Source organism: Tupaia chinensis, unplaced genomic scaffold (assembly GCF_000334495.1).
Source record: "Tupaia chinensis unplaced genomic scaffold, TupChi_1.0 Scaffold000060_1, whole genome shotgun sequence".
NCBI lineage: Eukaryota > Metazoa > Chordata > Mammalia > Scandentia > Tupaiidae > Tupaia > Tupaia belangeri.
Genome location: NW_006159518.1, coordinates 1,580,555 through 1,604,423, shown reverse-complemented (window position 1 = coordinate 1,604,423; position 23,869 = coordinate 1,580,555). Strand labels below are relative to the sequence as shown.

Genomic DNA, 23,869 nt, shown 5'->3' with positions numbered 1-23,869 from the left:
AAAATAGAAACATCTCATTTCAGTGAAACATGTAGGTTCTTGAAATGATGCATAAACTCTATACTAAAATATAGAGGCAGTAGAGCCCACATGGGCAACTCTGTGGTTCAAATCTTGGATCTGGTGGCTTGAAAAGCACTCAGGGCTTGTATGCATGTGTGCCCAGAATCCCAAGAGGAGAATGGAGGAGAAGGGATTGTGGTGTGGACATCCCTCCTGAGGGGGTGATTTCTCACTTTTCCTCTTTCTCTGTCTCCAGCAAGTATGCCCTATAGTAAAAATCTAAACAACAACAATGAAAAAAACCCCCCAAAACTCTTACTTCATGGTGACATTGCTTTACAAAGTTGTTTAAAAAGAATTTACCCTGTCAAGTTGATGGGTCAATTGTTCATGTGTTTTAGATTTAGTTATATGAGTTAAAAATGGGAATCTTAATGGGGGAATGTTTTACTGTTAGGAATTTTTGCTGTATAGCTAGAGATTTTAAAGAGTGGTTGTTTATTCACTTATATAATTATTTATTAGAAATAGAATTAAAGGGTATATATTCACCCTGGGACTTCTAATATGTCCTTCTTATTAATGAAACAAAGCATTGGGGCTAGCAGTTGGCGTAATGGCTGTGTTGCTGGTCTCGCATGTAGTCCACCACAGTTCGTGTCCTGGACCTGGTAGCTTAAACTCACTCTGGGCGCATGTGCATGTGTGCCCAAGATCCTGAGAGGAGAGTTGGAGGAGAAGGGAATGCGGCGTGTCCATCCCCCCTGGGGGGTGATTTCTCACTTTCTGTCTCTCTGTCTCTGTCTTTCTAGCGAGTGCCCTATAGCAAAAACCTCTCAAAAACATAAATATAAAAGTAAAAGAAACAAAGTATTGTTTTGGAAATATACCTTTAGTGAACTTAATTAAAACATAATTTAAAGAGTTAGTTTATTATTTATCATAAAATGTAAAGCTTTAATATATTCCCATACAGAAGACTAGTTCAGATAGATCTGGCAAATAAAATAATTTTTATTGATTTCATAAGCAATACATTTTATTGCTTGCTTTTTAAGATTCTTAAATTATCATATTAAAAAGTTTAATTTTAAATGTATTACTTAATATTTAAATTACATATAATCAAATCAATAAAGTGCTATGATTCAAGTCTTACAGCAGTCCTATAAAGCTGCCCTGTCCAGTGGTAGCCACTGAGCATTTAACCTGTGGTCAGACTGAGATATGCTGTTAAGTGTAAAGTTAACATAATAGGATTTCAAAGACTCAGTATGGGAAAAATACAAAATTGTACAGCGCATAGTATAAAGCAGATGTTCATAAACATTTGATGAATGCCTGTATGATTGAAATGGGTAGGAATTCTATTTATTTATTTAGAAACAGGGCATGTGTGCTCCCTGGAGAGAGTCAGAGAGAGGGAAAGTGAGAAATCAACCCCCATTTCTCCATTCTCCTCTTGGGATTTTGGGCATGCATGCATATGCACCCAGCATGATTTTCCAGCCACCAGATCTGGGGTTTGAACTGTGGTTTTCCATGTGGGAATCCAGCACCTTAACCACCATACTACTTGCTGGACCCTGGGTAGGAATTTTTTTTCAGTTTTGTTCATTGAGTGTCATTCACTGTCTAAAGAGAGTGAGTTAGTGCCTAGCCCATAGAACACACATAACAAATATATGTTAAGTGAATGAATGAAGATACACACATACAAACACACACACACACACACATACACACCCAACCAATAATAAAGATAAAGTCCTCAGAGAGAAATTATTATCAATATATGTTTAACTAGTTCTCACTATTCAGAAGACACCAATTATTTTAAAGTTATCAGTAACGTTACAGGTGTTTTAATGATATGTTTACACTAATTATGGTTTTATTTATGATATTATCTTACATTTTGAGTTACACATGACAAATACTCTTTGGAAATAATTGGAATAAGAATCAGGAATTAGTGTTTCAAAAGTTACAAACTTGTGAGCATCACTTGTATTATTTTTTTTTTCCTAGCTTAAAGTGTGATGAAATCATCTCTTCAGGATAGAAGCAATCCTTAGTGAATGTAGGTGTTAATAACTTGATGTTTAAGGTTCAAGTGGAAACATCGATATCCCTTATTTGGTAAAGACTAGAAAAAGAAGTGCATTTCAGTAATAAAATTGTCATTGTAGAGATGTAGAAGTGTGAAATTTATATGCTAAGTACACATAACGTAAATTCTGTTTATTTCTGGGTATGCATAATTCACATGGATTTTCCTTGAACGTTTTTCTTCAGTAGACTAATAAATCTTGGAAAGAGTTTCTCCTCTGAGAACTTTCATAAAGTCCAGATACACAAAGCTATTTCATTTGGCTAATGGTAACATGCAGGGCTAAAAATTAAGTTCAAAGGCAGGTGGCATGGTGGGTAAAGGCGCTGGATTCCCACGTGGCCGACCACACGTGACTTGCTTTCTTGCTTTACCTTTCTCTCTCTCTCTGGCCCAATTAATAATAATAACAACAAATGGAATTAAATAAATAAAAAATAATTCTTTAAAAAAATGAAGTTCAAGGCACAGAAAAGGATAGAGTAGCTTAAAGCTGTCACATCCACAGTTAATTGACCTGAAACTGTGAAGGTTATTTGTGAGGGCTCCTGGTTCAAATGAGCTTAAGCTCTTTGTGTTGGCTAAGCAATGTCCATGCATTTGCTTATTCAAGCTCTCCCCCAGGTCTCTGGCTGCTGTGTGAGGCCCAGCTCCTCCTCTGCCCCCACCTCTCCCCTGTTGTGTGCTCCCGTGACTCTGAACTTCAGTTCCCTCCAACTCTTGTCTTTGGGTCTTTGCTAATTCTCTTTGGATACCTTCCCTATAACCTATCACTTTGTCTAATTCCAGCTTACATAGCCTTTTCTGGCCATTCTTTGGTTTCTGCTAAATCTTCTTGCTATGAGCTCATATAACTCTATTTCCTTTTAGAAACATAATTACGCTTTTTACAAAAAGTGCCAAATCGTCTAGTTTTGCATATGTTTGTGTAAGCCATTGTTCTAAGGGCTGTTCTCAGTATGCTCTATAACCCCCAAAGCCTTTCTTTTTGTCCCTTGGATATAAGGGGTTCCTCACTGTTTCTGTTGATTGATTAATTGATTGTTTTTCCAGTGGGATCTTGTGTTTTCCAGAGAGAGACAAAGAGAGGGTGAGAGGTAGAAAGCCTTCCCCAGTGGGATGCAGTCACCCCACAATTTCTTTTTATTTCTCCTTCCCGTGGACATTTTGAGCACACACACACATGCATCTGGCATGTTTTTCAAGCTGCTGGGGCCAAGATTTGAACCACAGTCAGTTATGTGAGATCTGGTACCCGTAACTAGGCCATGGGACTGGCCAATTATTTCCATATTTTAATATATGATTCCCCCTCAAACCCTGGAAACATGACCAAAGAGTTTTTTCACTCTTTTTTTCTTACATATTACTAGGAAATTATTTACTTTGTTTTCATAAAATTCATAAATCATGTTGTAAACATAAATCATGAAGTTGATGATCATGACTTGATTGCCAGGAGTGATCAGAGGTACTCTCTCTTTGGCATTTGATATAATGACAGTCAAGTGAAGAGCTTCTTCAAGTTTTTCCAGATGTGAGACGTAATTAATTCTTTGCCTTTATTGAAGTCATTTAAGCTTTTCTTCAGAATTATTAATTTAATTTTATTTATTATCATTATTATTTTTTAATTTGCTAAAGAATATATGCACTTGAGAGAGAGAGAGAGAGAAAGAGAAAGAGAGTAAGAGAGAAACTGATAAAGCAAGCTGACAGGTCTGGGACCCAGACCCTGGTCAGCCATGTGGGAGTCTAGCCTTAAACACCTTGCCACTTGCTGGCCCCTCTTTTATGTTTTTCGAGTGAGAATTAGCAACTGTGCTGAATTAACTCTGCTTGAGGGTACCTGTGTGTACACATGCAGCATTTGCTAATAGTTGAATGAGAGATTAGACCTGAAAACAAAACAAAAAGCTGATTGCAATATATACCAAACACTTCTACAACTGTATTTCACAACTGAGAGGAGAGGGCTTTCACCAATCATGTCCCTTTCCTTTATATTTTTGCTGATTGTTACAGAAATGAGGATAATTAATCACTCACATCTATTAAGGGATTTTTAAAATTAATAAAATAATGATTCTTATAACACATAAGCCTATTTCAAGATTTTAACTCATTAATAAATGAGGGCACTACTAAGATGCTATATAGTTGGTTCAAAGGTAAATTTGATGAGCTGTAAATAAATGAATGATACGGAACAGTGCAGTGTATTTATAAGTAGATATAAAAAGGGTTTACCTGCAGGAATCATTTGCTTCCCAGACACAATTACTTTATATTTCCATAGATGAAAAGCATTTGCGTTGTTACCAGTTGTGTAGAAAAACAAATTTTTTCTTTGCCCTCATGACACAATCAACACAGATGACTTTTCTGGCCTCAGATGTGTGAGTTTTTCCCCACACACTAAATAGTTCTTCATCAGACACCATCTGTATACGCTCCGATTTGATTCGACACTATCTCCTTGTCCTACCAGACTGCCTCCCCCCACACACTTCAGATGCCAGCTCCAAACTCCACGTTGTGACCTGTGCTACTGCTGACACATCAGGGTTCTCACTAGTCCCTCTTTAGGCCCAATTAATTCACAAGAACGGGTCACAGAACTCAGGAAAGCACTTACTTATGTATACCGGTTATTATAAAGACTATTTAAAAAGATATTGCTCTGAGGGAGCCCAAAATCTGAGAGGGCTTGCCTATAATGTTTAGTGATTCTGACACACCCGAAGGTCTGCAGAGGACATTGTTTTACAAACATTGGGGAAATGCCTGGGCAGAGAATGGTACATGCTGCAGTGAACATTGGCTCAGGTTTTATACGATAGAGCAAAGCATTCATTATCAGTTTAAGTCCATGCAGAATCCCTGTCACCCAGGTAAGGGTCTGGTTTGTACATGTATTGCTTAAAGGTTATAGTAACTGTTAATTTATCAATGAAGAGAATCAGAATCAGCAGAGTATGTTTAAGACTTAGTGCTCCTAATCTAGTGATGTTAATGTGGGAGGGGGGTGTAGGCCAATTCTATGAAGGGGAGGTCATGGTCACAGATGTTCAGGAGGCCCAGCCTGACCAGCCGCTGGATCTCAGGCAGATAGAGCAAAGAGAGAGGGGGCAGGAGAGCTCAATGTATGGATCCCACACTCACAAATTAAAAAAAGAACAATAAGAAAAAAATCTCTTAAGTTTATTTCTGAATTTTCCTTTACTAAGAACTGAAGTTTGGTCCATTTCAGTTGTATATTGAGAATTCTCACTTGCAAGTCCCTTGTCACCATGTTGGGAAGCAGCTCATGTTCTATCACCATAAAGAAAAGGGTGAGCTCATTGGGAAGTGGTGATGGGGGTGCAGGGGTCACCAGGCCCAGCACCCACAGTGGGATGTGGATTCTTATCCACAGCTCATGAAGAATTACAGACGCTGACAGAGAGGGGACAGCAAATGGAGTTTATTAACAGAGGGAAGGAAGAACAGAACTCTCAAGCAGAGTGTGGGTCCCGAATGGGTTGCTGAAGAGGAGCTTGACAGTGGGTTTTTTCTTGGTCAGGAAGGTTTTGTCTGGGCTTCTTCTCAGGAGGAGCTTGTGCATGCTTTCCTCCTCTCCCTCCATGGTGAGGGTCACATGCTGAATGGGTCCTGTTATTTTTCTCCTAATTTTGGAATGAGTATGAAGGTTATGAGACTCTCTTTGTCTAAAAGCTTTGGGCCATGAAAACTACAGTCTCTTCTTCTTGGAATGTGGTGGCGCCTGGGGGAAAATAAAACTTAATTCTTATATTTGTTTTAGGTCATGCTGCGTAGGTTAATCATGGAGTCACGGCTGCAAGCTGATTCTGTGAGCAAGCAGTTCAGTGACAGCTGAGCTCTGTGTCTCCATCTTGAAACATAGCCATTTCGTGATTCCATCTTGGGCCTGTACCCTAACTATGTTCTTAGGGTCCCTTCTCCTACCTCAGTGGGTAAGCACTGTGCATTGGGAGCAGGATGTGGCTTGAGTCTTGGCCCCAGAGACTTGAGTAAACTTGCTGAGTATGCGTGTGTGTGTGCATGCCCAAAATCCTGATGGGAAGGGAAAGGGAGGGAAAAGATTGGTGTGACCATGCCATGTTGGGGGATTCTCTCTCTGGTGATGGTAGAGACATTTTTACAATTAAAAAAAAGTGAAATGACTGTGGTTCCCTTGTCAAAACCTGAGAGATTTCTTATAACATGTGTAAGGGCAAAGGACAAGTGTCCTTTTACTCTGAAAGTTCGATCATTTGAGTCTCTGAAATAAACTGACAGCAGACAGACCAACAGAAGAAAAAGCATACAAACTTATTAGAGCACATGTGTGGGACCCTCAAAAATAAAAGACTTCAAGAAGGGCCAGATGGTTGAGGCTTAAATATTAATAGCATTTTGAGTTACTGAAAAAAATTGGAGCTTGGGGCTCCTGTGGGGGTAGGGGCGAGGTGGTGACTCAAGCTTTGAGAAGGTGAGGGAGAAAAGTATAAGAAACAAAGGTGGTTTTGTTATGCAGATGATGTCTCAGGTAGCAGTCCTAGGAAGAATGGATGATAGATAGAGTTGACCTTTAGTTGTCTTTCCTGTGGCTAATCATCCCTGCTTGACAGATTGTAGGGAGGGGGCTCATGACAATTGCATTCCTTCTGGAGGAATTTCCCTTAGTCAGATAAGGGAACTTCTGAGAAAGCCTGTTCCTACCCTTTGTGGGAGAAAAAGGAGTGACTGAGGGCAGGAGAAGGTCAGAGAAACCATGGTTGTTTAGTTCTAAGCACTCAGCGTGATACTTTGGGGTATCATGTTCTGTGCCCCAACACAGAAGAAGTCAAGCACTTGAACCAGAGGTGATGGTCAGATGTGGTTCCGTGGCCAGGAGCTGTGCATTGGGAGCAGGATCCCATGTAGCTGGATGTGGTCTGCGTCTTGGTCCTGGAGGCTCGAATAAACTTGCTGAGCTTGTGCATACTCACACACAATCCCAGAGAGTTGAGTTACTCTCTTATTAATCACTATGGAAATTTTCTTAGTAATCATCAAACTGTGAGACAATCGGAAGACTTCTGTATTATACAAGTTAGCTCTTATATTTAGACCATCAAATTGTAGGAAGCCCCTCTTGCCTTTAAAATGATAGTGGTTGGGTCCAGCAGGTGGCATGGTGAATAAGGCACTGGAGTCCCTCATGGCTGACCACAGTTTTGAGTTCTGGAGTTTGCAGCTTGAAAATCATGCCAGGCACATGTGCATGTGTGCCCAAAATCCTGAGAGGAGACTGGAGGAGAAGGCATTGTGACCTGGCTATCCCCCCATGGTGAGTGATTTCTCACTTACCTTCTTTTTGTCTCCTCTGGTGTGCATATGACCTATGCCCCTCCCCCCAAAAAAAAAAAAGATAACGTTACAGGAGCTAGATTCTACATGATCTATCAAATCTTGGTTCAAATTCCAGCCCTGGCAGCTCAAAGGGCATGTGTTGTGTGCATGCCCTAAATCTCAACAGGATGGAGAAATGAAGAAGGATCGTGGTTTGATTACATCTCTTTGGGAGGGTTTTCTCCCCCCACCTCCACCCCCCACGCACACCAACTCTGTTTCTCTGTCTTCCTCTGTATGAACCCATTGGCAATTAAAAAAAAAGTTATCCTTGGCATATAGTCTTGTGCTTTCCCTGTAACTATGTACTTTTATAGGATATTTGAAAATCCTATCTTTGGGGACCAGCAGGTGGTGTGAAACTATTTTGGCCTAAAACAGCCATTGTACTTCTGCACTTTGATTCCTACGGGTAAGACAAAATTATACATGTTAGGCTGTTTTTCTGAGTTGGTTGGTAGGTTATAGCCAATTGTAACAGCTAGGCTTCAGTCAGTCACAGGCACCTCACCTTTTAAACCATGTTAATGCAGGCAAACTTTAAAATGTAACCAATGCTTTCTCTACCTCACTCCATCACTTACATTTTTTACTTTTTTTTTTTTCGGAGAGGTTTTTGCTATAGGGTGCGTGCTGCACTTGTCAGAAAGACAGAGAGACAGAGAGACAGAAAGCGAGACATTACCCCCCAGGGGGGATGGTCACGCTGCAATCCCTTCTCCTCCATTCTCCTCTCGGGATCTTGGGCACGCACGCACACGCGCCCGGCGTGAGTTTAAACCACTGGGTTCGGGACTCAAACCGTGGTCGACTACATGGGAGTCCAGCAACATAGCCATTACACTAACTGCTGGTCCCCATTCGCTTACATTTTTTGTATAGCACTTTCCTGTTAAATGTCAAGTTGACCACAGGCTGGCTGGAGTTGTCTGGAAGTCCAGGGACAACTTCCCGATTTAAATCGTATTAAAATTTGCTGTATTAAGACTCTACTCCACTAAATTGACTGATTTATTTTTCTTTTAACAATATCTTTATTGGATATTTGAAAATCTTGCATTTGGGGTCTAGTAGGTGGTGTGGTGGTTAGGGGTGCTGGACTCCCACATGGCCAACTGCAATTTGAGTCCCAGACCTGGTGGCTTACTTTCTCACTTCCCTTCTCTCTCTCTCTGTCTCTCTCTGGTCAAAATAAATAACAATAATAATTAATAAAATTAAATAATTATTTAAAAAAAGAAAATCTTGTGTTTATAAGGAGTTTCACTTTTAAAGTGCTTTACATTTATTATTATTATTTCTGACAATTAAGTTTTTCTGTTTAACTATGGAGCATTAGACCTAGAGAGAGATTAAAAAATTTACCTAGAGGATGTGGTTGAGCTATACCTGGATGGTAGAGGACTAGTCATAAGCATTGTGAGCCTATCTTATTTATTTATGTATTTAGTTCATTTGTTAGAGGGCTCATGGGCTTGCCAGAGAGAAAGACAGAGAGAGAGAGAGAGAGAAAGAGAGAGAGAGAGAGAGCGAGAGAGAGAGAGCGAATGAGAGCGAGGGAAAGTAAGAAAGTACCTCCCATGCAGAGGGTCACTCTGCAGTCCCTTCTCCATCTCTCTCTTCTCATGATTGGGGGCACATATGCACGTCCCCCCAGCATGTTTTTCAAGCCTCTGGGTCTGAAACTTGAACTGCACATTTGGCCATGTGGAATCCAGCTGCTTTAACCATCTCACTGTGGCCTGGCCTGTGACCCCCATTTTAACCTTAGTGATGCAGGGTGCTGGAGCCCCCAACATTGATGTAGGATCAGCAAAGTGACTGGATTCCTGTCTTGTGATCAGGAAGAATGAGAAGTGAAGACAAAAGGAGGGGGTAGTAAAGCAGAGTTTTGTTTTGTTTTAGAATTTCTTTTCTTTTCTGTAGAGAGATTTTTTTTTTCCTATATGGTGTGTGTGCTCACTGGAGAGACAGAGAAAGAGAGAAAGCGAGAAATCACTTGCCATGCTACAATCCCTTCTCTTCCATTTTCCTCTTGGGATCTTGGCATACATGCATACATGCTGGTGTGAGTTTCAAGTCACCCAGTCTGGGACTCAGAACCATGTAATGCCATGTGGAAATCCAGCAATGCAACCATTACACTATCTGCTGGTCCTTTCTTTTAGGTTTTTGCCCACGATCCTTTTCTTTCATTCTTTTCCCAGGATTTTGGGCATGTACACACATGTACTGGCATGATTTTCAAGACGCAGGTCCATGACTTGAATTACAGTTGGCCCTATGGGAATCTAGCACCTTAACCACTATGTTATCTGCTGGCCCGTAAAACAGAGTTTTATTGAAAGAGAAAGTCCCTTAATGGGGGGGTGAGTGGGGTGTCCTGAAAGAATGTTGAAGTTGTGTGACTTTTGCAAGAGATTTTTATTTAGCAGTCTAAACAATGGGCTTGCTCTTGGTTGAGGAAGTAGCCTTCAGAAAATAGCTAAAATTATCTATGTGGTCAACATTCCTTATTCCCTGTCTCCCCCCCACACACACACACCTTTTTTTTAATAGATTTTGCTGTAGGATGCGGGTACTCACTGGAGAGACAGAGAGACAAAAAGCAAGAAATCACCTCTTGGGGGATGGCCATATCGCAACCCCTTTTCCTTCATTCTCTTGAGAGTTTGGGCACACACACATATGTACCCAACATGAGTTTCAGGTCCCCAGGTCTGGGACTTGAACCATGGTCAACCCTGTGGGAATCCAGCACTTTAGCCACTACACAACCTGCTGGCTCAGTTGTTTCTTGTTATTAACTGATCATTTTGTAGAAATTATTATTCACGTCTTTGTTTTGTGCCCCTGGACAATAATCTTCGTTCTGGAGTGTAATTGCTTTAGGTCATGCTGCAGATTGTGATTACTTTATTAAGCATTGCTGCTAGCAGTTTTTTGTGAGCAAGAGATTCCTTTGTGACACTTAGCTGCCGTGACTCCATCTTGGGCCTGTGTCCTGACTACCTGTGTAATATTTCTATCTCCAGTCTCATTCGTTTTGCAGCAAGGCAGGAGTAGAGCACTAAAGTGAAAAAACAGACAACATTAACGAAGTGCTCCATAGGTAAAAGAGATTAGCACCTACATAGATATTCCCTATTGGGGCACTACAAGTAGAAAATATGTATTAAAATATGACATGAGACTGTCTTTGTAAAGGACGATAGGGAATTTAAAAACATGACAGCTATTCATGAAGAACCCTTTATTATTATTCCCCAAGTCATATTTTAGAGCTATGGACAAGAGAGCTTTGCTGCAATGAAGTTCAGGGTCTAAAATTTTTCAGAAAAAACCTTGCATGAATTTTATATTATACTCATAGGTGAAAGGAAAAAGAGATACATCCAATAAAAAACAATGGTGTATTGAACGTGCCAAACCATCTGTTAAAGAGTTCCCCCAGGGGCCAGCTGGTGGTGTGGAGGTTAAGGCAGCTGGATCCCAAATGGCCAACTGTGCATTTCCAGTCTGGACCCCGCAGCTTGAAAACATACCAGGTGCGTGTATATGTGTGCCCAAAATCCTGGGAGGAGAGGGGATATGACCGTGCTGTCCCCGCTTGGGGATGCCTTTTTTGTGGATGGCTTCTATGATGATATCTAGTTTCTCAGTGTTTTGGACAAAGAACTGAATGAAACATGCCAATAGTGAAAGGAAATGGTAGTTTATTAAGTGGAAGTGAAAGTGAGAGGTAGAAATGGGCCTGAGAGGACAGGGCGTGGCTCAAAAGGGGCCGGCAGTTACTTCTGCGAGGTTTATCATTCTTAATCTAGGCCATGTTCATTGATCATTGGCCAGGCCCATTAATTGTTCTCATCCCATTGGCTCTACCAAATGTGGCTGGGCCCACTGAGTCATCTCATTGGCTATATCAAATGTTGCTTAATCAGCTGGACATACACTGCTAATCTCCTACCTGTATTACCTTGGGTAGGGAATTATCTGCCCTGATCTGGTTTCTCTATTGAGTGACATGGGCAAATGCTCCAGCCCCTGAGCAGCTTCCATTTGCTAGCTTTCTCCTACTTCAGTTTCTCCCTTTCCTTCTCTCTCTTTCCTCTGTCTCTCTCCAGAGGAGTACATGTGCCCTGTGACAAATTAAAAAAATAAAAGAGTTTCTTCAACAAGTCTTAAATGTTGGGCTTTTTATTTTTTTCTTTCTGTTAGCACAAAGTATGTTTTATTCACGTTGTATCTCTAACACCAAACATAATACTGAGCGTAACAACACTTATTTGTTAAATAAAGGAATCTGTTCTAGTTAGGTTCTGATCCTTGTACTTCATCATCTCACCTTGCAAATAAGATAATTTCTCTTAGCCTTCATTTTATCCTTTGTAAAAGAGAGAGCTTTAGATATATTAATTTATTTCTTTTTTTCATGCGCATGCAAAAGAGAAGGAGAGAGAGGGGGACAGAGAGAGAAGCTTATTCCATAGACTCTGATTACTTTATGAGCGTCTTCCCTCATTTCTCCAGCCTGTCAGATCTTGGGCAATCACCTGTGCCCAGCATGTTTTAGGCTGGCCAGACAGCAGATTGGAGCTGCAGTTGCCATGTGGGATCCAGCTTCTCTTAGCAGTGCATTATTCTCCGTGATAGACCTGGCCTAATATTAATTTGTTTAGGATCCCTTAAGACTTTCGGTTCTAACATCTGAAATGGAAAGTGTGTGTTTACATTGCATATGGTGTTTAGTGGTGGTTGGTTTTGCTTTCAGAACTTTTCTGCATTAACTGGAAAGTTAATCAGAACTTACGACATGATGGGAAATGAAAAAATAGCTGCCACTTGAGCCCGTTGAAGGCCATTTACCATGGGGGACTAGATGTTCCCATGAACAGTACAAGTATTGTCACCTCGCATTTGAGGCAAGAAGTGTGCCTAGGGAACCAGCAGTTAGCGTAATGGCTGTCGCTGGACTCCCACGTAGTTGACCGTGGTTCGAGTCCCAGACCCGGTGGCTTAAAACTCACGCCGGGCACATGTGCGTGCGTGCCCCAAATCCCGAGAGGAGAATGGAGAAGAAGGGATTGCGGCGTGACCATCCCCCCTGGGGGGTGATTTCTCACTTTCTGTCTCTATGTCTCTCTCTCTCTGTCTGGCGAGCCCACGCACCCTATAGCAAAAATCTCTCCAAAAAAAAAAAAAGTTTGCCTCAGGCTGTTCGGGGTAGATTTTTCTCCCCACAGTTCTACAAGTTTGCAAGAAACATTGATAGAAGTTGCCCCTCCTCATTTCCAAATAAATATAATGTAACAGGTCTTCCATGGAATATTAGAATTACCTTTTGACAGAAGACTTTTAAATTTTTTTTTTTGTTTTTGTATGTCGTGTTTATCATTTGCCAATGTGTGCTTGCGCTTGCCAGAAGGAGACAGAGAGTCTGGGAGAGAGAGAGAGGAAGAAAGCACCCGCCTCAGAGTGGCATGGTCTGACCACAGTCCCTTCTCCTGCATTTTTCCATGCTGTTGGATTTGGGGGCATGCACACACACACAACTGGTGCGTTTTTCAAGCTGCTGGGGCTGTGATTCAAAACGCCTGGTTGGCCATATGAGAGCTGGCTCTTTTAACTATTAGATCATAGGGCTGGCCCTGGCAGAAGACTTGAGAGAGACACAGAGTCCACACAGTCTTCCCCTTTTTGGGGACAAATATGATGTACAAAGAACTTCTGTGCAGAAACTGCTACAGTGGGCATGGATGGCGTAGCTTTTACCTTAAAGATAGAATTTATAAATTCAGCACCGTTGGGGCAATTTCTTTTAGGCATTTTGCTAATCATCAGGACTTGTGATACCATTAATTTAGCCTGGATCAACAACTGTTGCACAATAAGACGAATGACTCTTTTACTTTAAAATACAGTTTGTTAGGAAAAAAAAATTCCTAAGTAATACATAATATTTTATAGACAAATGTTAGTTTTCTGGGATAGTGAGTATCATTCAAAAACAAAGATAGACATGTAGCTTTAGGTTAGATTAGACGGATAGGATTCATGTTTGGGAGAGTTACATTAAGCAAACCTAAGTGGGTTCTTTGGTTGAGGATCTTCTCAGAACTTCTAATGTATCAATATGGCATGTGGATCTCCAAGTGACAGGGTGGAGGTAAGTATACAGACTTCCTGAACATGTATGTTTAAGAAACCTATGGTTTCTCCTCAGAGTCTGTTGTAGAAATTCATCTCATGGGACACAATTTGTGAAAGGATCTTTATATGATGACTGTGTGGAATGTTTTTCTTCTCAAAATTTTCAGCTTATATAAGGTCAAGGCAACCTTTAAAAAATTTTTTTTAAGGTTTTGGCATAGGGGATATGCATTTTCTGGAGACAAGAGAGAAACAGCGAAGAGAGAACATGAGAAACCAGCCCCAAGGGCTACCACATTCTTCACCATAGGACTCTTTTTAAAAATTATTTGATTTAACTTTATTTATTTATTTACTTACTTTAATTTTGCTAGAAAGGGAGGTAAAGAGGGGAAGAGAGGGAGGGAGAGAAAGAGAGAAAGTTAGAAAGCAAGCTGCCAGGTCCAGGACTTGAACCATGGTCGGCCATGTGGAAGTCCAGCACTCTTAACCACCACACTACCTGCGGGCCCGTACTGTAGGATTTTTTTTATGTCCAACATTGATATGTTATAACTTTGTAAAAGTTAATTTACCCTAGAATTTAAATAATCATAGGGGCCAGCAAGTGGTATGGAGGTGAAGACATTCTATCCCACATAACCAATTGAGCCGCTCGAGTCTTCGACCCAGTGGCTTGAAAATCACACTGGGCACATATGTGCACATGCCCAAAATCCCAAGGAGATTGAAGAAGAGATTGCAGTGCGGCCATCCCCGCTACAGAATGATTTCTCCTTTCCCTCTATATCTATCTGGCAAGCACATGAGTCCTATAATAAAACTAAAAAGATAAATCAAATTAATGACTTGTGAGTTGTATATGTGGGGTCTTCAGAAAGTTCATAGAAAATGAGTATTATGAAAAAGCTGTGCATGGGTTTTAAAATTTCTTTTGCACCAAATAAACTTGTACTTCAATTCCATTCTTCCACAACTTTTTGAAGTCCTTTTGTAGTCTTCGAATTGTCTAAATCGACATTAAAGGATTTGCTTTGAAAAATGTATTTTTTAATTATACAACTGATGATACATGCCACATTATAAATATTGTGATAGTCTATTTTTCTAACTTTTCCAAGTGTGTGGTAAGCATTGAGAAATATATAAATAACTAGTTGTTTTGTAAAAATGGATGCGATGAATAGAATTCAAAAAGGGTGATTTTTATTTTTTGAAGCAGCGAGGCTTCTAGAATTCTTAAGTGGTATGTCAACATATGTTAGCTGCAACTTCTCTTGTTTAATGATGTTTACAATTAATACAATACCATACTCACCAGTATAAGGTTAACAGTCATAATTAACCCAGAATAATTTCTTTGAGTGGTTCAAAAGGCTTTTCATAATAAATTACTAGCCTCTAATTAGCTAATATAAGGTGGATAATTTTAATGTGAGAAGTACGTGTATGTCTTGTAAAACATTTCATTTAGGTTAATGAAATGAGTTTGAATGATCCAGATTCACTCTGCCACATTAGAGATATGGCCGACATTCCAGTGAAAGCTTTATTTAGATGGAGCTGAGGAATCTTTGAGATAACTGGCTTTGGACTGTGATAGCTTGAGTGTTATAGCAGAGCAGGTTTCCCAGAATCTTTATGTTCTCGTCAAACTATTTTATGAATGAATCGAATTAGTAAACAATAAATCCATTGCTTTCCCTTCTTTTGGATTTCTTAACCAGTCTTAAATAATGTTGATGTTAGCAGTTCATGAAGCAGAGTTTGGCCTGACAAAATGGCCTTTGCACTCCAGAGGCTTGCTCTGGCAGAGCGCGGGGATCTGTTCTGTCCACTCACACACCACTGAGATAAGGATGTGAAGTGGGAGCTAAACAGGATGCGGCCTGGGTAAGGTCATTCCCACCAGAGCCCCAGAGACGCCAAGATCTCAAGGGCACTGGGGTACATAAAGAGACGTGGCACGAGTGATTTTTAAAAACATAAATATTTTGAAGAGGGAAAAATGAGGGTCCCTGTATTTGAGGATATACAAGATGAAACCACAGAGGGAAACATGGAGGAAGGAGAGAATGAAGAAGACCAGGTAATTGAGAAAGCACTGACCCCAGAACGGCTCGTGGTCTTTAAACTGAGGATGAGAAAAACGTTCCCTTTCCTTTTTGTTCCTAGCAGGTATTCCCGAAGCCTGTTATTGAAGACCTAAGCATGGAGCTGGCCAGAAAATGCACGGCGCTCATTAGTGATGTAAGTGCTCAAGTCACTTTGTCTTGTTTTTTTATTGCACACAGGGTCCTGTTGGGTCGTAGAGTCCCAGAGCTGGGGAGAACACCCTAGAATCATCTCGTAACACCCAATTATCTTACAGAGCATGGAAATAAAGACAGAAATTTTAAGTGATTTCCCTAAGGTCACTCATGCGAACAGTTCCTTCTGGAGCAAGTCTGCTCCTTCTTAATCCAGAATCCTGTCTCTTAAGAATTTTGCTAACATCTCTGGCATGTAGTCATGAGGCATTGAATAGCAGAGCATAGTCCATTTGAGAACCCCAAAGAGTTTAAAATTAGTATTGTGATGTGATTTGTCTTAGGGAGGATTTTTTTCTAAATGCATGCCTTTTTTTTTTTTTTTTTTTTTTTTTTAACATTTTCGGGGCCTTTTGAAAAATCTAATGATTGCAGTCATCATACTTTTCCAGATCAGGAAAATATGTATTCATAATTGAGGATTTGTGGATTTCTGAACTGCATGTTAGAAATTCTAAACCAGATGATGGTATTAGTGAGGAGCCTTTGCTTATAACTTTTCTTTAAGTAATGGGATTTTATACTATATTTCAAAGGAATCCTAGAATTACAGGATAATTTAACGCACGCACACACATACACACACACACAAACTAGGAGTCTTAAACAGCTCATGGAAAAAAATGTGTACCTTTTTTTTTTTTTTAACATTTTCGGGGCCTTTTGAAAAATCTAATGATTGCAGTCATCATACTTTTCCAGATCAGGAAAATATGTATTCATAATTGAGGATTTGTGGATTTCTGAACTGCATGTTAGAAATTCTAAACCAGATGATGGTATTAGTGAGGAGCCTTTGCTTATAACTTTTCTTTAAGTAATGGGATTTTATACTATATTTCAAAGGAATCCTAGAATTACAGGATAATTTAACGCACGCACACACATACACACACACACAAACTAGGAGTCTTAAACAGCTCATGGAAAAAAATGTGTACCATGAAAAAAGTGTGCATGAATTTTAAACGTTTTTGTTCCAAAGTAAACTCCTTTAATTCCAGAAACGTCTTAAAATGCCCTCCCCCCACACTTTTCATAAATATTCTAGAAGCACAAGGAAAAGTATGGCTCACTGGGCATGTTCCAATGATTTTTATGGTTCTCGGAACAGTTCTAAGAGAATTGCTGGTATAGAGGGAAGATGGCTCCTACAAAGCAAATACATGCCCGTGTCTTCCTTTAGAGGATGAACACAGTTCTGGTGATTTCTGTGGTGGTCGGTGTTAATGAGCAAAGTGATTGGAATAGTTTGCAAATGTTCATTTTCAAAAATAGTCAGTCCTGGGTGATGGAAAGGTGGGCAGGTGTGTCCTCTGAAATCAGACTGTCTCAGTCAGTCACCAGTGACCTTGGGAAGGTTATGTGATCTGGTTGGACTCAATCCCTTAGGTGCAACATTTGTGACAGCAAGATTGAACAATGGTAACCTCTTAAATTCTGCGTAAACTGCCTGGCCCATACTCAGCGAATGTTAATTGTTAATAACTTTTTCATCTGTAACTTACTTTTGCCCCCCTCTGGTCACATAGATGGCTCTATTGCCTTCTGATTTGTCAGAAAAAGCCAGATGATGGAGATGGGAATAATATCCCTTCTCATATGCTAGACATGTGGTGTAATTAAAATTTAAATTTGGGACTAGCAGTTGGCATAATGGTTACATTGCTAGAGTTCCATGTAGTCAACTTCGGTTCTAGTCCTCAACCTGGTGGCTTAAAACTCACACTGGGTGTGTGTGCATGTGTGTCCAAAATCCCAAGAAGAGAATGGAGAAGAAAGGATTGTGGCACAGTCCCCCAGGGAATGATTTCTTGCTTCCTGTTTCTCTGTCTTTGTCTCTCTGGCAAGCACACGTGCCCTATAGCAAAAATCTTTCTTAAAAAAAAAAATTAAATTTAATATTTCTTTTGCTAGTACTTAATTTGCCATAAGGTACTACATATAAAGTTATTTATTTATTTATTTTTTTGTAGAGGTTTTTGTTATAGGGCACGTGCACTCGCCAGAGAGACAGAGAGACAGAAAATGAGAAATCACCCCCCAGGGGGGATGGCCACGCCGCAATCCCTTCTCCTCCATTCTCTTCTTGGGATCTTGGGCACGCACGCACACACGCCCGTCGTGATTTTGAGCCACTAGGTCCAGGACTTGAACTGTGGCCGACTACATGGGAGTCCAGCAACATAGCCGTTAGGCTAACTGCTGGTCCTTTATTAAAGTTCTTTATAAACTGCAGTAATTATAATGAAACAATAATGACAGCCGCAATAATAGCACTTTTAGCTCAGTTAGGACTTACTGAGTACTGACGGATCAGGCATAGTGACTTGTGAGGTGGATTCTATTAATGTTTTTGATTTTAGAGGTGATCACACAATAGGCAGTGGGAATAGGATTTGAATATTCCCTTTACTCTGTTGTGTTCTCTCACTGTAGATTTCCATGCAGGGTTTATGCTGGTTTTATTATTAGTTATGATGCTTTTATTAGTAATAGTAATACTATTTTTTCAAGAATTATTTAATTTTATTTATTCATTTACTTATTTTAATTTGATCAGAGAGAGACACACAGAGTGAGAGGGCGAGAGAGAATGTGAGAAAGCAAGCCACCAGGTCCAGGACTCAAACCATGGTCAGCCATATGGGTATGTCCAGTACCTTAACCACCATGCCACCTGCTGGTCCCAGTGATGCTATTGTTTTAAGACTTTAAATTCCTAAGTCTGGAGTTAGTACTATTTTCAGGTTTGTTATGTATTAAAGGAGGACGGTCTTTATCATTTTGCAAAAGCAAAAGCCATGTCCCTTCACTTTGGTGTAGGTGAAGTCAATCACATGGGAGTAGATTTTGTTTGTTATAGATTTATGTTGCATGGCAGAATGTCTGTAGTACTTAAATATTTAGAACATGATTATTGTGACTTAATTTCTGTCTGCATATACATTTACCTGTTGTTTCTAAATGGAATTATATACTTGTTAAGGAACTCATTTAATTTTTAAAATTTTTTCCTTAGGTTTTTGTCATAGGGTATGTGTACTCACCAGAGACACAGAGAGTGGCATGGTGGTTAAGGCAGCTGGATCCCACTGCATTGTTTGCAGTTCAAATCCTGACCTGGCAGCTTGAGAAATATACCGAGTGTGTGTGTGTGTGTGTGTGTGTGTGTGTGTGTATGCCCAAAATCCCAAAAGGAGGGATAGAGGAGAAGGGGTTGTAGAGTGACTATCCCCTATGGGGTGGGGAGTACTTTCTCATTTTCCCTCTTTCTTTTTGTCACATAAGCCCATGCACCCTATAGCAAAATAAAAGAAAATTTCTTTTAAATGTATATTATGAAAAAAAACTATTCATGGATTTCAAACTTTTTTGGTACCCAAATAAACTCTTACTTTAAAAAAACAAACAGGGGCCAGCAGATGGCGTGGTGGTTAAAGGCACTAGACTCCTACATGGCCAATCATGGTTCAAGTCCTGGACCTGGCAGCTTGCTTTCTCACTTTCCCTCTCTCTCTGTCTCTTTGTCTCTCCTCAGCCAAATTATTTATTCATTATTAAATAATAAAATGATAATAACAATAACAATACAGTTAAATAAAATAATTCTACAAACAAACAAACAAAAATCCAAGTTTTAATTTATCCTTTCTGGAAGACTTGGCATATGGGGCTGAATCAAACTTTCAGTTTTTAGAACTCTGTTTAAATAGCATTATTAAGTAATGATATACTTATTCGTCCTCTGCATCATCACTGTTTGGATGTGTTGCAGAAGAACTTAGATCTGAAGTTCTGACCTGTGTTGTACTGTCTGCGTGGCTAGATGGTTGTCCGAGGTCAAGGAGCTAAACAAATAGCAAAGCCAGTGCACTGCCATGCTCAGTTAGACCTGAGTTTCAGTCAGGCCTGTGTTATATTTCTGATTGTGTCCATCTATTAGTGCCCCAGATTTAATTTAATACACTTTTTAAAAAAGATTTATTTATTTAGTTAATTTTATTTGTTATTATTAACTTTTTCATTTGACCAGAGAGAGGCAGAGAGCTCAAATAAGAAAGCAAGCCCCTAGGTTTGGGACTTGAACTGTGGTTGCCCATGTGGGAGTCTAGTGCCTTAACCATCAAGCCACCTGCTAGACCCTTATATCTGTGGTTTTGAATTTAAATTTAAATACAAACATTTAAGTATATTACTTTCGTTCTATAATCCACTATAAAGCATTCCTGTGTTTACCTGATCCTTTTTGTTCGTTCAAAGGCAACTTTTTTTTCAGCCTGTCACCGAATGGATCTGGCAGAAGGGACCTGGCATATGTTCACCAACCTTGCAGAGTCCCACATCCTGCAGCTTACAGCAGCAGCCTCATGTGCAGTAGCTTGTGTTACAGAGTTAGCTGCAGACCTGGGTTTTTCTTTTTTTTTTTGGAGAGGTTTTTTTCGCTGTAGGGCGCATGCGCTCGCCAGACAGACAGAGACATAGAGACAGAAAGCGAGAAATCACCCCCCAGGGGAGATGGTTACGCCACAATCCCTTCTCCTCCATTCTCCTCTCGGGATCTTGGGCATGCACGCACACGCGCCTGGCGTGAGTTTTAAGCCACCGGGTCCGGGATGCAAACCGCGGTCGACTACGTGGGAGTCCAGCGACATAGCCATTACGCCAACTGCTGGTTCCCCAGACGTGGGGTTTGAAACGAGGTGTGTTGGACTCCCTGGCCATCGTGCGGTCCTTCCTCCCTAGCTGTGTACGGCACTTCACCCACATTTTTGTGTTCTTGCCAGAGTGAGTCTAGCCATAGATTCTATGAGCTTCCTTTCCCAGGAAGGAAACCCAACCTGAGTAGCATTTCCGAGGCCACCTAGCCAGTCGGGGTTGGGACAAGATTGGAGCTTTGGTCCAGCTGAGCCCAGAGCCTGGCTGGTGGTCACTCGCTGCTCTGCCTCCTTTGTAGATGAGAAGGGTGGCTCTTCGGGTTTGTCTGCATGGAGAGCCTTCCTACATGCCTGTCATCGTTCTAATTGTTTCTCCTGTGACCTTTCCCAGCCCTCGCGTGTCCTTATTGGGCTGTAGTAACCAGAACTATGCATGACGGCCCATACGCGGATGGCCTGTGGTGAAGAGTAGGTAGGTAGGATGGTGCTCTGTCTTGCTGCCACACCCTTTGCAATGTTATTCAGAGTTTCTTTGACCTGGGGGCTGCAGAAATCTAACCTGGGGGTGTGGTCAATCTCTGTAGGTGTGACACCAGAGACATTCTGTCAGAATTTCTGACTTGTATTTGGTAGCTTAAAGCCCGTCATCTTCTAATAATAGTTTGAATTAATGATTATTTCTTAAGTTTTTGCTATAGGGTGCATGTGCTCATCAGAGGGATAGTGAGAGGAGAAAGTGAGAAATCACCCTTCAGGGAGGGTGACCACGCTGCAGTCCTGTCACCACTCTCCTTTTGGGATTTTGGGCACACATGTCCATGTGCCCAGTATGATTCCCAAGCTGCCGGGTATAGGAGTTGAACCGTGAAGCTGGCTGTATGGGATCCATTACCTTAACCTCCAAGTCACTTGCTGGCTCAGAATTATTTTAACCTCCCTAGTGATTAATCTGATTTGTAGTTTTCTACCCTCTTACCTGGCCCTCTGAGAGCATCCGAGGTTCTTCTCTTTAGTTTATTCTTCGCTTCTTTGAGAGCGTGGGGTCATCAGCAGACCTGGCGACTTTTCTGTATCACTCTCTGGCTAGACTGTTACAGACATGTTAAGTAGGATTGGTCTACAGACCTGTCCATGAGACTTGTGCTGTCAAAATTCTCCAGAGAGAAATGTTAGTTTTCCAGGTCAAATAACTAGTTTGGAGATCAGTATAAGGCACTTCCCACCTTTGACATTTTTCTTTTAAGAAAGATATTTGCTATTGAGGGCATGTGTACTCATTGGAGAGAGAGAGAGAGAGAGACAGAAGCAAGAAATCATCCCCCAGGGGAGATGGCCATACTGCAGTTCCTTCTCCTCCATTCTCCTCTCAGGATTTTGGGTATGCATGTACTCATACCCAGTGTGAGTTAAGCTGCTGGGTCTGGGACTTGAACCATGGTCGACTATGTGGAAGTTCAGCAACATAACCATCATAACCATTATGCCATCTGTTGGTCCCAACTTTTTAAAATGTTCTATATTTACATGTAATTGTTGCATGTCTTTATAGCATACAATATGGGTTTTCAAAGCATAGATGCAGTGCATGTCAGGCAAGTGAAATAGGTTATCATACAAATAACTTCATTTCTATGTCTGTTAATTTTTTTTCTTCCTGTGCCCCTCCCTCCCACCTTCCCTCCCCACACACACCTTCCCCCCACCACCACCTACTTTCTGCTTTGCACGTGCTCAGCCCACATTATGGGGATTCACTCTGCACAACTCACTTCTCGTTCTTAAAGGAGGCAGCCCCTTGTATTTTCCTGTTAACCACATAACAGTTTATATTTCCCAGATCTACTTCTCTGATATTTAGTCCTAGTAATCAAGTATCTAGTCAGGTTCCTGAATAAATTAAACCTCTCCTCTCTCTCTCTCTCTCTTTTTTTTTTTTTTTTGAGAGGTTTTTGCTATAAGGGCGCATGCGCTTGCCAGAAAGACCAAGAGAGACAGAGAGACAGAAAGTGAGAAATCACCTCCCAGGGGGGATGGCCACACCATAATCCCTTCTCCTCCATTCTCCTCTCAGGATCTTGGGCACGCAGCACTTGTGCCCAGTGTGAGTTTAAGCCACCAGGTCCGGGACTCAAATCGTAGTCAACTACATGGGAGTCCAGCAACATAGCCATTATGCTAGCTACTGGTCCCTAAACCTCTCCTCCTTATTTGACATTCAGAATCTTAGATCTAATAGCCTTCTGACAGGTAATCAGAAACAAAACTGGGCAAAAGGGAATCTTCTTGTCAACATTTCTCGTCAGTTAGGCTTGGAGTGCCTTTTGCATAGCGAGTTTGGCTGCATCTGGAGTCTCTGACTCAGTGTTTTGGTTCAAAGCTTTTTAGGGTGTTCATTTGCATGGAAGCACAAAGAACGTTTTCCAGGCAAGTGAACATTGTTTGTTGTGGGTAAATCCTCCCAATGCTGAAAATTTTAAATTCTATGGTTGCCTCTCTGGTAAAAGCTTAAACTGTGTTAGAAAACCTGGGAGAGTGATCAGAGCTTTGACCAACTCGGTTAACAAATATTGATGAAGCCTGCGTTCTTCTAGGGTTTACTCAATTGAACTGCCATGGTTTTACTTGTGAAAAGACTTTCTGGATACTTTCAGTTAAGCGTGACTGTGAAAGGAAATCTCCTCAGCCATTTCCTCATCTGTCATCCAACTTTCGCCATTAGCTAACCTCACACTTGTGGAAAGAAACTTTGCCAGGAAGAGGAAGTAACTCGGAACTAATTGAACTCTAATTGTAGTTCAGATATTTGGATTAGTGTAAGGTCAAAGAGGATCATAAACATTTGGGGCATCCTAGTCAGTGTAGATACTACCTCTGCCCCTCTTTTTCCTCAATTTAAAAATGTGTTGGGTTTGGGCCAGTCAGGTGGTGTAGTTCTAAAAAGCAACTGGATCCCACATGGCTGACTAGGTGGTTCGATTCTTGAACCTAAAAGCTTGAAAATCATTCTGACTGTGTGTACGAGGAAGCTCTAAGTCCCAGAAGGAGAATGGAAGAGAAGGTATTGCAGCACAGCCATACCCCCCTGGGGGGCTGATTCCTCACTTTCTTTTTCTTTATTTTTTAAATTTAATTTGATTTATTATTATCATTTTTAAAAATATTCATTTAATCACATGTATCTTTACAGTGTATTACATTTCTTTTTTCAGCATGATTACCATGCTTACTGATTTCTCACT

General features: G+C 40.7%; 1 protein-coding gene across 11 annotated transcripts in view; it reads left to right on the top strand.

Moving 5' to 3' along the window:
• NEBL (nebulette) overlaps positions 1-23,869 on the top strand; it is a 460,558-nt gene that overhangs the window by 306,165 nt on the left and 130,524 nt on the right. For 3 of the 11 annotated variants that reach the window (XM_027776713.1, XM_006141613.3, XM_027776717.1), the window contains exons 1-2: positions 15,541-15,752; positions 15,839-15,913. The exons of 1 other annotated variant lie outside the window; for it this stretch is intronic. In XM_027776713.1, the coding sequence (XP_027632514.1) occupies positions 15,672-15,752; positions 15,839-15,913 (156 nt within the window). In that variant the 5' untranslated portion in view covers positions 15,541-15,671. Of the gene's footprint in view, positions 1-15,538; positions 15,753-15,838; positions 15,914-23,869 lie in introns of those variants that run through there. 7 more of the 11 variants (XM_027776732.1, XM_006141614.3, XM_027776721.1 and 4 more) reach the window with 5 other exon arrangements.